The sequence below is a fragment of the Macrobrachium rosenbergii genome, chromosome 42 (assembly GCF_040412425.1).
Source record: "Macrobrachium rosenbergii isolate ZJJX-2024 chromosome 42, ASM4041242v1, whole genome shotgun sequence".
NCBI classification, from domain to species: Eukaryota; Metazoa; Arthropoda; class Malacostraca; order Decapoda; family Palaemonidae; genus Macrobrachium; species Macrobrachium rosenbergii.
In genome coordinates, this window is record NC_089782.1 from 23,830,734 (window position 1) to 23,846,676 (window position 15,943).

Here is a 15,943-nt window from a genome sequence, read left to right on the forward strand (position 1 = left end):
TGATCCCAACAACCTAAATTGTAAGTTCAATAGTAGACAAAAACTCTGCTAACAGTACACTAACATGCCTTCAGTACATACTGGTCATGTATATTATAAATCCAACCCCTCAGTCCTAGAAGAGGAAGAACTAATGGGTACCTGACAAAGTTATAACACAATGTGCATAAATTCTCAGCACAAACAATGGCATATGCTTTCCACATTTTAGACACAGCCTCAGCAACAGAACAGGAGCCCAGTAGAAAAAAGGGCAATTTTCACTATATACAAGTCAAGAAATTCAAACCAAGGATTGGGAAAAACAGCTCTGGCTATCCTGACTTGAAAACCTCATCTGCACAGGTATTTTATCAGCATGGAATATAAACATCAGTTGTCAATTTCTACAGTTTCCTATGGAAGAAAATTAATGCTTAGTTCATAGAAAAACAGAAGTAATGGAAGACATATCACCTTATAGTTAAATTATTAACTTAATTACTAGACAAGATGGCAAGATATAGAGTCTTCGCCATACTAAATCAGCCATACATATATGAAAAGTTTAATACATGTGCCTTTATACTTAAAGGACAAGGACATGAGTTACTACATACCACACATTATTTCTTGCACCATTTTCCTTGAATCAAGCAGCAGCCATACATACTTACTTGTGGTTCTTTGGATCTAATGTCTGGTTAATAATACTTTCCATTAATAAAAACTTCATTCATTTAAAAACTACTTAGTCATGGTAACAATTTCAGTATACAAAACAAAAAGAGAAGGGTCAACTTACAAAATTAACGTTAGCATCTAACCACTCCTGAGAATGATCAATCTCTATTGTTTTTTACCATCACTGTCCCTCCACTCATCAGGATTAATATCAAAGTCCTCCATCTTCTTTTCTAATATCCACCAATTCCCCAGGAAACCTATGTCAACTACACGTTCATGGAACGTCAAGTATCTTGGTTGAAGATATTCACATCGGCTCTTGAATACTCCACATACTTTTGAATAGTTGTCCACCCACAGCAATGATACTATTCCCAAGCTCAACCTAAAAAGAGAGGCTATAATTAATATAAATTCAAAACAGATCATACTGTGAAAACCAGCTTCACTAATGATGTTTATTTAGTATTAACTTACTTCATATTTACTTATACAGTTTTTTATTTACCTGTAAGACTAATGACATTATGTAATAATATATATATCTCAAAAACTGATGTGTCTTTTTCAATGCCTGAACATAAATTCTGGATAATTTACATTTTTCTTGGATATACAAACCTAAGTCTTTTATATGGATATACCTTTGGCATGTGCTGGTCTGGTCACTGAAGCTTAGTTACAAAATCAGTTAACTAGCAGCTGGTAGTGAAGGGGGTGGGGGACCCAGCCACTAACTTTGCTATCAGCATCACTTCTTCCCTTGGCAACATGGACAAATATGGAGTTGGTTACTTGATCGGAATACGATTAAAAGATTTCTGGTTTATATATTTTGAAAACTGCAAATTATCCTGAAATGGCAATTTGCTCCTACAAGAACACAACCCTTGTCTTGTATATGGACACTCACTCCCTGTAAGGGAGGTACTGTCCAAAGAACATGATTGATTTTTTCTTACCACCTTAATTAATCGGAAACACACGCATGAGCAAGGGCCGAGTGATTCCATGCTTTCTTGTAGCAGCACTGTTCTAGGAAAACATGTGCAACAACCTAGATTTCTCAAGAGTGATGGGACGACCAGTTCAGACGGGACCAAAATTATCAGGAGTAAACTAGGAAACAGTAAAGCTCTACTGCTTAAAGAAGACTGAAGGAGTCACATTCACAAACTACAATAAAATAAACAGAAATAGGATGCTTTGTTACGTAATTCACTTGCATCTGACAGAGCCACAGCATATATAGCACAGGCTGCTAAACTGAAGGAAATAAGGATACATTATAACAGTCATCTTTACTCAACTGACCTTTCACCATTATAAACCTTGGGCACAATCCTATTCTGTCCTAGTAAAGCTTGGGCTGCTGCATAATGTACCGAGCAGCCAAGGACAAAATATCATATGATTCGTGAGTACCAAACCTGAAGTAGGGTAATGATCTACGATTTCATGAAATTCAAGCTGTCACCTTCGGCTACTCAGCACCTGACACAAAGTAATGAGGTAGTAGGAGTGACTGGACACCAATATAGAGAGATCCAGAAAACACAGATGACATACAAGCACCTGTGAACAGAGTTAAAGTAAAAGGGTAACAAGCGGGTGCAGCTAAGGGCTGAAGGGATACTCGCAACACCCTTTAGTAATGCTTACAGTATGGAACCTGAGGTAGGTGGTGGTAAAGATGTTCAGGCAGCCCCAGACTAATGCCCTCAATACCTGTGCTAACAAAAATGACTTGAATGCCAAGGACAGAGCAATGCTCCTGACCTCACGAGCCTTGCTGGGTATAGAGCCATCACCCTCACTTAACAACTCCTATGCCCTATTGATGACATCCCAAAACCAGACAGAGATGGTATTTTTGGACACTTCCTTCTGTATCTGTCAGTAGTAATAAACAGTTGTAAACACTCAAGCTTAAGGTGTTAAGCTCTGCAGGTAGTGCCACATAATTCTTGGTCACAACAGCATCTCATCAGACTCATCACCCACACAGTCCTGGAAGTAAGGAATTAAAAACCCTTGCGTCACTCATCCAGTAACGACTGGTTCTGTCTCTTCACCACAAACGGTTTGCTTAGTTTAAGGCTAACAAAAGCAAGTTGAGCAATGTGTGACTTCATGTCCAAGGCTTCCTTCAGGGGGTAATAAGATGCTTGAGTGAGACTACAAAGTGTGAGTGTTACATGCCACTCCAGACACCTGACCTTGCAATGTGGGTAACTGTTCAAAACTCCTCAAGATTATGGAGATCTCAACCAAGGCAGAGGGTTCCTATGCCCTTCATCAGAAAGCTGGGAAAGAGCTGAGCAGTAGCCCTTTACTGCAGAAAAGGAGAACAGCTTGTATCAGCAGAGGTAGATGAGGAAACCCATGAACTGCTGTTTACTGTCTCTAACTAGAAAGAGAAGATGGATCATTTTGCCTCAAAAATTTTATGCAGATTTACATAACACCTGATATCTTCAATACAGCCCTCTGAGAAAGTTCCACTTTCTTGCAAGAGTTTCTGATTAGCCTCTAGTTGTGAAGTACAAGTCACTCCATGGATTAGTAGTACCTTAGCAAATGCGGCTGCCAAAGCACCATGGCTACAATACTCTTGGCATTTTGATGAGAAGATCCAGCAGATCAGGATATCCCTCAGTTTGTGGCCAACTAGGAATTACCAGAAGTGACCAGACATTGGATTGAATGGGTGAAAGGTATCAATCCCAGTTGTCCCAAGAGTGCTAAAAGGTGTCCTCTGGCATAGTTGGCGAATCACTCAGGGAAAGCAAAACAGAGGGAGCTCCCCCTTCAACCAGGTGTTGAAGAAGTTCACCAGCGTTCTGAAAACCTGAAAGACTCTTTCCACCATTTGCAGATACAGAGACCACTCTGTCCCATTGACCTGCCCCTAGTGGCAGTTTATACTGCTGAGCTGTCAGTTTGGCTCATCTTGGACCTTGTGAATGTAGTGACAAGCCTGTCAACATTCACAAAGCCCAAGATGTACCAAACTGACAGCTCAACAGCATAAACTGCCACTATTTTACTTGCCTTATCAAACGGCAGAAGACAAACAGATCATCCACCAATGTTTGTTGATATATGCCAACATGGTTGTGTTGTTACTAATAAACACTACTGAGTGATCTATCAACTCATCTTGGAATACTTACAGTTCCAGAGGGGCTGCACCCATTTTGAGAATGATGAAATGCAAGTATGAATTGTCTTTGTCCCAACTCTTCAAGTGAACAAGCTGTTCAGATGTGCCCCCCCACCTTACAGTGTTTCTGACTAAAGCACCTCCAGAGGAGAAGAGTTTGGTGAAAGGTGATGAAGTCAAACTTCTTAATATATAATTTTTTAACTGTAAATAGTCTCAATAATGCATACATTTATGTACCTACAAAAACTCATGGAAAGAAAAATGAAAAGATACATTAAGATCTGTAATGTAATGTTTATTACTTTTCAAAGTGGTCTACTTCTTTTAAATTGTAAAAAAAAAAAAAAAAAAAAATATGAGAGTGAGAGAAACTACCTGAATTAAGAACTGCAATGCACAGACAACTTACCTTTTTACTAAACCATGAATGTAACACACAGACAACTTAACTTCTTACTAAACCATGAATGTAACACAGACAACTTACCTTCTTACTAAACCATGAATGTAACAATCTGCTAAATAACGAAAATGATCATCCACCTCTGAATTTCTTATTTTTTCACTCAACATCGCTGATTCATTAATATACCTCTGCAATTTATCTTTGAAATCTCTTTCATCAGGATTTGTTTTGCAGGCATATATACAGCCTCCAATAACTGCAAAATAAATATAACCTAATTAATATGAATCTTGAAAATTTACTTCGATAATACATATCCATCATATTCCAATGACTACAACATTATGATCATCATTAAAATCAACTCAAACAATAAAAAATGATGACCTCCGCCATCCACTCATTAGGCGGTATGAATACCCTTGATCACATATGGTATTTCAAAGAGTATCTACAATATGAATCCTATTGACAGAAAAGCTAAATGCAAAAAACTCACCACTACTATAACCTACACATAGAGATCTTTAATTTCAAACTGTTCATTACAATCATACTCAAAGTACAGAGCTTGGTGTCAAAATGTAGAGTTATAAGGAAAATCTTAAAGAAATACATTAAGTGCACCAGAAGCCAAGATTTTCTTTGAGCATTAACAATGCCTAGATATGATGTAAGAACAAGAGGATGAATCTGAAGATTCAGACTATAACTATTACAAAGGGGTATTCATTTATAATAAGTTTTTCTTAAGGCTATGGGTTCTTAAACAATTACTGAACAACATAAGGTTACCCAAAGGGTAAGCAAATGAGGCAGTACAGTTATAATAAAGTGATGATAAAATCTTACACTGAAACATATAATTTTGTAGTGGAAAAGTAATGAACAACTGTATATCTGACAAAAATGAACTAAACAATAATGAACTACATACAAATTGCTTTGAGCTAAGCTTGTCTGGCTTTAAAACAAGCTATACTGTACAGTATAACAAAAATAAACTTATTGCTTTGCCTGGCTATGTAAATTAAATCATGGTATAACCATGCAGAGCAAAGGTTATACCTGTAGGTAAAAATTGATGAGGAAATTACATATATTCTCTAAATAATTCATAACTTGAAAAAGATACATAGACTTATACCCAATATACTGTATTGAAGAGAAAGCTTGAAAAGCACATTTAAAGACATATGAGTAAAAAACTACAATAATATAAATAAAACACTAAAACCTACCAAAATAAAGCCACTGAAGTGTTTGCACATATTAAGGGTAACTATAGGACCAAGTTACTTAAAATTGCAAATTTAAAAGATATTTGTGCTTTTCATAGTCTACATACACAAATGTTTAGTCTTTTATTTGTAAATACCTTCAATGAAAGTTGGTCGTGTCACCAAAGGTTGTTAACAAGGCAGTTAATTATTGGCAAGCAAGTCAAGGGGTAGGGATACCAGCCTCTCCCTTTAATGTATGGATTAAATTCTTTTCCAGCAGCAGGAACAAGTGGTGTTGGTCAGACGGTGGGATTGGGATTATGATGCAAAGACTTTCAATGCTGTATATTCATGAAACTGTAAACTGTCTTTAAATTTTGCCATTAGTTTCTCCAGTAGTACAAACCTTTTTCTTTTATGTGGAGACTCACTCCTTAGGTCAGTAGTTTAGTTCAAATAACAGCTGGTAATGCTCCCCAAACAAAGAGTACCAGCTTCCCAGTCATGTATGTGAGCAAAGAAAGATGACTCCTGCGCAACCTGGTAAATGTGATGTAGAATTTGTCCTAGGAGATAGAGAGGAACCCAGTTTTTCCATTTGTGACAGGAATACCTTCCCAGAAGGTAGCATTATTTTTGCAATTAAATCTATAATAGCGCAGCACTGGCCCAATTTACCAGTTTATAAGGAGACAGAGAAGTCACATCTACTGACTACAACTAGTCAAAAAATAGGATGCTCTGTTATGTAAGTTGCCTGCATTTGGCCATACCAGTGCATGCATGAAGCTGTCTGCTGGATATGTGCTATTGTGTGTGTGTGTGTGTGTGTGTGTGTGTGTGTGTGTGTGTGTGCTGGATGTGTGAGAGAGAGAGAGAGAGAGAGAGAGAGAGAGAGAGAGAGAGAGAGAAACCACTGACTCTTCAAACATCCAACTTTAAGCCATCCCACAGAACCCTACATGAAATGCATTTGTCCAAGGCGAAGAAGGTGAGGAGTAGGATGGACAAGAGTTGCAACAACAGTTGCTGGAGCAGAACAAATGCTACAAGAACATGTCAACAGAAGAGGTAACTGCCAAGGCAGAACTTCAGCAAAGACAAATGAAAATATGTTAGCTGTAGGCAGGCACTATAAAAAAGCAATGTGAGAGGCATACCCTGCAAAAATGAGAAAAAGAAAGGTCGACTGCTGTAACACACATGTCCATTGTACCATCCACCATCCCATTCAAGGAGTGAGCAGAATGGTTACCATCCAACACAGCTGTGCATTCCCCAGACCAAGCCAGGGGAACGTCCTAAAAGTGAGAGTGTTCAAGGCCAAGGGGGATCCTTGAAGGTGGATCAGAGAGAAGGGAGGAGTGCTACCTTCTGATGATCCAAACAGCAGCTTCTTAGATCACTTCCTCTTTGGCCTGTACTTCTTCCTCTGAGCTGAACACTTAATGCAATTCCGAGACACTGTACAATCCTGAACCCTTCATATGAAACAACAGAAGGATCTATGTTCTTGAGTCAAGTGCACTTACAAACCCTGTCATGCCCTGAATCCCAACCTTTATATTCCTTGTACTGTATGAGAATCAGCCACCATTATTCACAAACATTCAATTCTAAGGTCAAAAGGAAAGCCTGTCATAAGCATGGAGTCACAAAAAGACAAAAAACCAATCTCTCTATCAAATGCCAAAAACAATATCATCAACAAAAACAATGAAAAGTCTCCAGCACAATTAGGATATTTTTGCAGCAGCGCAGGCGAAGACAAAGTGAACAAGCAACGTCAGTAAAACAAGTAGCTTGATATCCGACTCCTCAATCACTTACTGATAGTTACCTTGCTACAATGCTCCACCTAAAGTACCAGCTTTCACTAAAGTTATATTCATAAAAACTCCAAATCTAGCAAATATTAACTGAAAAATTGTGCTTGCTCAGGCTAATTCTGGAATTTCCCATCTACTTCCCTATAGGGCTTTATTTGAAGTACATTCTATTCTTCCTTAAACAGGAAGAAATGTAAGCACCTTCAGCAGTGTATCACCAAAATGTTCCAACATCATGTGCTTAAGGTTCAAGCAGTTTCAATCACATGCACATACCACTCTCTTTCTCTCAAAACAACTTGAGATTTGAAAACTTTGACCTAAATTAAGCATTACAGTATTCTTCAACAAACAAGTTCTACAAGTCAGTTCTTTATTTCTCAACTGTCTTGGCTCAATCTAAAGGGGTTTCTCCCCTAAATGAACAGTAAGGACCTCCAGATAGAGTAAGTGAGCCTGGGATAAAAAGTTCACACATATGTCAGTTCTCCATCTTCCCACTGGTTTGATGCAACTTCAGGAACTTTTGCCTTTAAATAAAAAAAAAAATTCAAAGGGATATGTATAAAAAATGTTTCCCCACCCAGCTTGTCTTACTACCAATTCAATTATAATTCTTGTTTCCTGGCTAGCACTGGCTACCTTAAACCTAACACTTATGTCCTCTACATTGCCTAACTTGACTGCCTTTTCATTTTCTTGCAATCCTTCCGCAAAGTTAATAACAGGTTTAGTGTAAAATTTAGCATAGCTAATTTATTTTCTGTTTACTGTTTCCCAAAAATAAAGTTCTGAGCATTTGGAAACTGCTGCTTTACTGTTTTACTTTTTAGTTGGTATTGTACGCAAGCCACTAAAACAACTGAAAAATAATATTGTACGCAAGCCACAAAAACATCTGAAAAATAAAATATAAAACTAAAGAAAAACAAAAAGAAGCTCAAGATACTGCAGCATAGGCCAGAAGCTAACAGAAGCCAGAAATAACAAGCCAGAAGCTAACAGAAGAACTCTACCACAAGGTCGGACTTCCTGTCATCAAACGACCATCATGATTTTTTAAAGGTGATTATTAGAAGAACAGAACTGGTGTGTACTTAATAAAACATACCTAAAGACAACTGCACAATTTTCTTGCTTTAATATGATTTTATGCATTAACACTGCACAGTAGCCTACTTACGTGAGAAATAAAATGCTGCTTTAATTGGTCTTTCTCTACAAGACTTCGCTATATCGACAGACACTTCTTTATAGTCCTGTGCAACTCCCATCCAGTAATTACCTATAAAAGAATACATATTAAACAAACTCTTAAAAATAACAAAATCTCTCCCTATAGTACAGTACTTTGACTGAAGGTTGATAAAACATTTTTTATAACCTAGAAGCTTCAGTAGTAGTCCCAAATGCTGAGATTTCATTTTTTAACATTTTATATTTTACTTACAAAATCATATGCGTAAACAACCATGACGTACTGTATATGAAGCAAACAGAAGACCTAAGCAAAGTATACAAGTACAGTACACACAAACTACCCGTATTACATTTACTCCTCCATAAATTCTCTACAAAAATACGTACCCCATTTTTCTATTCTTCCTCCCTCTAACCGTTTGGGCAATTTTACTGTCCAAGGTTTTTTCACACTTAAAGATGAAAGTCTTCTAATACACATCTGAAACATCCTGTTCTTCTACTGAGGTTCTTAGTTTAGTTTCCAACACAGTTTCTGGATCACGCTTCTTCTTAAAATGGAAATGACCTGCAAAGAATGATTCTGTTTAATGTAATGCAGCAGTGTTTTTAGCACATATATCTAAGCTGTCATCTGTTTCCATGATACCTTTCATCTAAAACTTATATAAAATAAAACAAACTTTCCAAGAACTGCACAGTCTATTTAGCACTGCTAGCCTATCTAAGAATTAATTTGCTATGATTCTTTTCATCTAGACCTGTATAAGACTTTCCAGGAAAAGCACTACTGTAGTAATCTGCTCAGAACACTGCAAAGACATCGAGTTTGAGAGGCACAGCAGGCTATCTAAGCCTAGTCCACGCCTTGTTGCCTAGCTTTGCACATTAGCATAGCACATCTTAACCTAACTTTTAATGAAACGGCTGCAAAACTTAGTCTAACCAAAAAAAATGCAGTTAATTGGTGAAGCCAGTGGCCATGGATCAAGTCAGAGTGGGTGGTCGAGTAAATCAGCCTAGCCTAACAAAAAATCTGATGGCAATTGCTGCTATAACCTCAGTACAAAAAAAAAAACAAAAAAACTGTAGTTAGCCTTTTAATTCTGCAAAAAAAAAAGTTTTTTTGTCTCATGTAGAAAAACTTGACTCTCACCTCTCTGATAGTCTTGGCTAGCTAATCACGATGAATCCGAGACATTTTTATTCTCTGAATTAACCTTACGGTAATTACATACCATATATCAACTACTTTCTCACTTTATATATCTCTGACTGTTTGTATTGTGTTCCATGCATTTTTCACCATTGTTGTTTGTGTAAACCAACTATTTTCATGAGGATGGCTTACTACAATTTGTAAACAGTGACACTTCCAAACACAGCACACCATAAGTGACCAACTTTTACTCCACATCTCACTCCCCGTCTAGACTTTGTTAGTAGCCCCACCCTGTACAGTGGATACACTAAGTTGAGCTCTGATCCATGTTCATGGAAACTATAACTCACTATATAATTTCTTAGATTACAGTGTAAGGTATAAAAAAACCTCTTCAAATATGACTAAAAATGACTGACAAGTGCCATAAAAACTACATGCATATTGCTGCTGATACCATACAAAAGAACAAACATTATGTAGCCAAGTAGTAAGTCATGTTATCTTAACTGGTATGGACAAGAAACAAAAATCAAACTTGGCATCCTGATTAAAAAAAAGTAAGGATTACAGTCATACCCCAACTTAATGGACTTAAGCATACAGTACTGGATTTTGTTACTGATCTACTTCAAACTCTGAAAAAATAAAAATATTTTACACCTAATGGAATAATCAAGTGCACAACATAGCAAAGACTGAGACTAATGGAATGGGTGGATTCGTTGTTTCCAGGGGAAAATGATGACACATGCCTTGCTCTAAGAGTGCTCAAGTTTGTCTAACAAGTGCTGCCATACTCAGAGTCAGCACTTCAAATCAAAACAATCTTTGTACCTATGCTTTTGCAAGTGCAGAAATTTTTTTCTTTGTTAAAAGTTCTTTTATACTGTATACTGTAGTTACATACTGTGATGTACATACAGTAACCCTAATTCTTAAATTTATATTTTAAAAATATATTTTTGTTACAAATGAAAGCATTCTTTGTTCACCTAGTGAACACACGCTTCTAAGTTCTAAGTTTAGTTAAATGAAGCGTAATTAAACTCAGTTTGTACATAGTATGTACACACTAAATTAAACCAACATTCTTTGAAAGCAACAATTATGGCAAAATACTTTTTCTTGAAAACGATTGCTTTATACTTTGTACATCACATTGACATATGCTCTGAAATTTTAAGAGCTATGGTTAAAGAAAGTTCAATTGCAAACAGATGTTTACTGCAGAAAAAGTAATATGTACAGTACTGTAATTGCCAATAAAACAATACAAGCAATATGTTCCAAGAAGAATGTCATTTTTTGAGGGACTGTCATTTTATGTTTATCTTATGAGCACATTGTCCTCATAGTAACAGATAAAATTACTGTACATAATATAATATGGTTTTGGCATTTTTCTTGATATACTTAATGCGTTAATACATGATTATACTTTAAATATTTTCTTACTCATGTATGTCGGTACAAACACATGTATTGAGCTGACACTACTCCAGGCACTCCCATTCTCATATGACTTCATATAAAAAATTGCTTAATGCTATGTTAAAATAGCAAATTTTAAAAGCATTTTGTTTTTTTCCTAACATACAAACCTGAAGCTCTTTACATCAGCTTATCCTAATGTAAAGAATAAAGGTTTGTATTTGTGTAGGAACACAAACACATTAAAAACGTTTGTGTGTATACTTCGTATTGTACAAATTTTGTGTATCATGTCTTGTGATTGCAGGTAGACAAAACTAATCACCTCTCTTATGATGGTTATTTGCTAGGCTGCCTTTTTGGAAGAAATTGACTTTGCAGATATATTTCATCAACTGAGTGTTGCCGAATTTCTGAAACTGAGTTTTAAGTCTAAAATAAGGGTTAAGACAAGCAATTAATTATCAAGAGTTAACTCCTGCCTATCATACAGGCTATACTATCAAGATTTCATTACTTATCACGAGGCCACACCCAAACTATCCAGTAGGTTGAGATGCTATTGTATTCCAAAATATAATCGTTCTGTTATTATTGGTAATACTATTACTTTAATCCCTTGCCAATGAAGAATTTAACATCAGAAAAGGTTGAATGACAGTCAACTTGGCATTTTATCCATAAGGAATATGAGGGGCCAGTGAATAAATGGTTACATGCATTAATTACCAATAAAAATGAAGACATATTGTGTTCTAAAGTCCACTGTTACTGTTCCAAAATAGTTCTGCTACTTTATGGACAATGTCTGAAAGCTTTACCTGCAAAATAGCTACACATGAGCATCTGGATTTTACTGTTTAAGTACTGACGAGGAAGAGGGAAGGGTGGTTCAAAGGGGAGATGCTCAAGCCACATACATAGGACCTACCGTCTTAGGATAAGTTAGGTTACAGGATTTAAGGTTAAAATCCATGAAACTGGCATTGATGCAATTACATGCCAACAGATAGCCAATTAGCATATTTATTAATTGCTTAGCTAGTCCTTATGCATTTTAGACCATGGGTAGTCTGCAGAATGACGGCAACAGGCTCTCATATTGCCTACCAATGAAAGCTTAGTCCATATTTCTCATGTTCAGTGTTACTTGGGAGGGGGGGGACAAACCCCCTTGGCCAAGTAGGCACTGCACCTTAAGTGAGGTCAGGAAGGTAAGGTCTGGTTAGGTCGGGACATGGCATTCTAGGAAAGGTTAGGTTTATTTACGTCTGCGGACCCTGTTCCTGTCGTTTTACACTCGCCCCCAACCATTTCTATTTCAACAATTTACTCTTCTGGTTTTCCCCCATAGCCTATAGCCTATACTGAATACAGTGGCTTCATAAATGCACAAAACAAGATTATTGGGTTCTTGTATTAGGCGACAATATCCTAGCCTATAAAAAATACAGAAAAGTCTTCAGTCACAATTTTAAGGTCAAAACCCAAGTGCCTTTCATTAGTAAGGATACCCTGCGAAACATTATCTAAATATAGATATTAACTTTTAATAGTCCGAAAAATAGGTCTAGTAGGCTTACAATAAACTTGGTCTGTTGTGGGTTGGGCCTAACCTCATCGACCGAAAGCCAAGCCAACTAGGATAATAGTGTATACCCAAAAAATACCTTCTGTTGGACACTGCAAGCAATCATGAACCCCCCCAAAAATAGGTTACCCTAATACAAGACAAAAGCCGACCTCAGGAACCATAAAAACAGGACCAGGCTGCTCCAAGATAAGTCTTGGGCCGGCCTTGCGGCAGTTAGTGCAAATTTGACGTTTTCAGTGTAAAATCTATTTTGCATTGACTAACACTTACACATTTAACTTACTTCAGCAAAAGTTCTCAACAGCATTGCATTTTCCGTACTATAAACTAGAAACATTAACTAGTAGCCTAGATACAGATTAACGTTCAGCTTCTTCGTTTACCAGTTACCACCGTGAGTGTAGACACTATTAGTAGTAGTAGCAGGTATTTGCTAAAGGTTGTTTCCTCTGTAACGGCTCCATGCTATTCATCCTTATCCATAGTCCTTATTTGTTTTTTGGAGGACCACTTTATTTCAAGCACAAAGCTCCAACCTATTTGTGCAATCAATTTTTGTACAACTAAAATTACCAAAATATGCTCCCTCTCTCTCTCATAAAATTATGATTATAAAATGGTTGCAATTGCATTCGGTCATTTCCTTTCCTTCACTGATCGTCCCTTGTCATAATATTTAATGAAGCCGCATTTTCGAGGAAGAGTATATATAATGGCTTCGATAGATCGAGTTTCCTTATTAGCTTTTATGATACTTACCACTTGTAACTGTGGATTATTAATCCCTTCCCTTATTACTAACTAAATGACGTACTCTGAACCTTTATATTCTTTCAGCTCAGCCTTTTCCCTCCGAGATCTTTGTCATCTGAACCTTTATATTCTTTCAGCTCAGCCTTTTCCCTCCGAGATCTTTGTCATTTTCTCCCTTTCTTATTTATAGTTGGTCTCTTTCATTGCCGTGCTCTTAATTTCCTCAAACACGACTTTTTTTTATCCGTGAGGGTTGTAACGCATGACTGTTTTACACCAAGATGTTAACATTTTACTAAATTACTTATTTGTCCAACCTTTATTCCCTAGCAGTCTCTTGCCTTCTTTTCCATGTTGATTCATATAAAAAAGCTAAGACTGAAATTATAATTGTCTATTGTGTTTCTAGGACTCAGCGTATACTAGGCCTACGTTCCCGTTTCATTTAACAAAAATACTGGCGTTATAAATGGAACTGACTGTATCTCAAAATATCCTAGATTATAAGTATCTACCCAAAATTCCCTCATGGAACGGAATGTAATTACTTTGTCTTATCTTACAATCTGTATTTCCTTCCTCATTATATCATTAATGTTTTAATCAATTAACTTTCGTCAACTGGACTAACCACTGACTTTCTTAATTATAGAAATAACAGCACTAAGATATTGGTAGTAGTAAAACTAATAGACAGATTTTACCTCTGCAAAGTTATATCAAAAGACTTCCAGCATTTGTGCTCTAATCCAAAGATCAGCATGTCTGCTCCACTTCATTTCCTCTTTTTCCCCTCTGCTACTTCTACGCCTAGTTCTGCTTGTCAACTATTCCATCTTGGTGAAGTCAGTCACTTTTAATACAAACGTTTCACAGTATTTTCTTTGCAGGTTACTGAATTTGATTCGGATGAGAATAGTCTCATTTGCTTTTTGTTTACCAGTGATTGTCAAGGTTTTTATCTCCATCCTTTATTAGGTACTGAACCCTCATGTTAAATCTGTAGTCGTATATTCGTTGATATTTATGTCTGCTAATGTTGTTTGCATTTTTTTAAAATAACCACAGATGATTTTGATTTTCTTTTATTAGGATGGAGACGAGTAGATAAAAACGTACTTTTTTTTCGTTATGCTGCTATTGCTTCAATACTTAACCATCCAGACTCACTCCTTCCTTCATGTAGCTTAAACCTTACCACTACAGGTAACTAAGTACGTATATCTAAACAAATACTAAAATGCACTATTATTGGAAAATAAATTATTTATTAGGTAACTGAAGCTATCAGCAAGTGCATATGTTATGAACTACGATTCCTTTCTCTCAAAGCCAATACATATCATATAACTGAGATTGTATCCGTGGCTACGCATTCCGGTTTTTGGCTAAAATTCTGATTTAATGATTTCCATAAAGCTGCATGAAAATTGAGACACTCCACCAGACTGAAAACACACAAAAAAAAATCACATGTCTGGTCATAACTGTCTAGATTCCCAGACCTTGTCTTTGCCGTTTCGAAATTTTACTTCAAATGGTAACCATGGCAGCGACTTTTTTTTTTTTTTTATAGAAATCTAACATATTGCTTGGGGCTGGGAGGGGGTGCCGTAAGGTTTTTCCAATTGGAGCTGTGTCAGAAAATTTGTTTCCATGGGCGATTTGCCTACAAAGACACCAGTTTCCACCCATTTTTAAGATGTCATAAACCGCAGTAATTAAAGTCAGAAAATGTTAAACAAATTTGAAAAGAAATTGCACAAATTAGCTGTACTTTATTACTAAATATATTTCTATTGAGTGTTCATGTAGCTAAAAGAGAATTACACACCCAACTTCTATAAACACAATGGAAAGCAATTTCACTTCCAAAGGTTAGCATATCTGTTTATAATGACCCTTACGGCTTTTTGTTAAGCCTTATAAGCCTTCAGAAAGTCATCCGAGCTCTCATACTTGGGCAAGCAGAGTGAACGCTTGCCCCACTCCTTAGCTCAATGTGGGAGGTCTTCCAAAAACATTTTCTCTGACGTTGATCAAGGGAGAACACAGACCTGAAGTCGTTTCACAAGTAACGTGAACGAACTCCGAAACTCACCCGAAATATGAGCCTCCCAAAGTTGGGCCAAGCAGCAGGACCGTCGAACTTCGGATCACCGTCATATTAAGAGTGGGAAACAATAAATCTTCAACTTATTCGTAAAATTAGTGAAGCAATTCCACAGCTGTCATAGTATACTGAATGAAAGTGAGATACTAGTATCTTTGCTCGCGTTCTGAATTCGTTCAGTCAATCTACCTTCTTCAGAGCAGGGAGCAACGTTTTCCACGGATCATGAAGGCCAGAATGACGTCATGTCCAAGCTTCACGTTTAGATTGTTACCATCAAGCACCAGTGGGAACACAGTGACGTATACCTTGTTACGTTGGGGAGCAACGTTTTTCTTGACTTTGTGGGTTTACAAATGAATACTTGAGGTTATTGTAACCTACATGTTTTCAT

The 15,943-nt window shown here is 36.8% G+C and overlaps 1 protein-coding gene across 3 annotated transcripts; it reads right to left on the reverse strand.

Moving 5' to 3' along the window:
* Positions 1–699: 699 nt before the first annotated feature.
* Positions 700–15,786, reverse strand: LOC136828057 (mitochondrial import inner membrane translocase subunit Tim29). Of its 3 annotated transcripts, none has more exons than XM_067085756.1 (5): positions 15,538–15,786; positions 8,881–9,061; positions 8,477–8,578; positions 4,323–4,497; positions 700–1,051 (listed from the first exon to the last, which is right to left on the reverse strand). In XM_067085756.1, the coding sequence occupies exons 2-5, from the start codon at positions 8,981–8,983 to the stop codon at positions 829–831; spliced, it is 603 nt and encodes a 200-aa protein (XP_066941857.1). In that variant the 5' UTR covers positions 8,984–9,061; positions 15,538–15,786; the 3' UTR covers positions 700–828. The 3 variants fall into 3 exon arrangements, with proteins under 3 accessions (XP_066941857.1, XP_066941856.1, XP_066941858.1); XM_067085755.1 differs by lacking the exon at positions 15,538–15,786 and adding an exon at positions 12,967–13,118; XM_067085757.1 differs by lacking the exon at positions 15,538–15,786 and adding an exon at positions 12,954–13,096.
* Positions 15,787–15,943: the final 157 nt, after the last annotated feature.

What these genes read in the sequence shown, in the direction of transcription:
- LOC136828057 (XM_067085756.1), bottom strand. Translation starts at nt 8,983, where the DNA reads ATGTTTCAGATGTGTATTAGAAGACTTTCATCTTTAAGTGTGAAAAAA. An exon ending in AGCAGCATTTTATTTCTCAC is followed by an intron (nt 4,498 to 8,476) that starts GTAAGTAGGCTA and finishes TTTATTTTGCAG; the next exon opens with TTATTGGAGGCTGTATATAT. An exon ending in ATTCATGGTTTAGTAAGAAG is followed by an intron (nt 1,052 to 4,322) that starts GTAAGTTGTCTG and finishes CTCTCTTTTTAG; the next exon opens with GTTGAGCTTGGGAATAGTAT.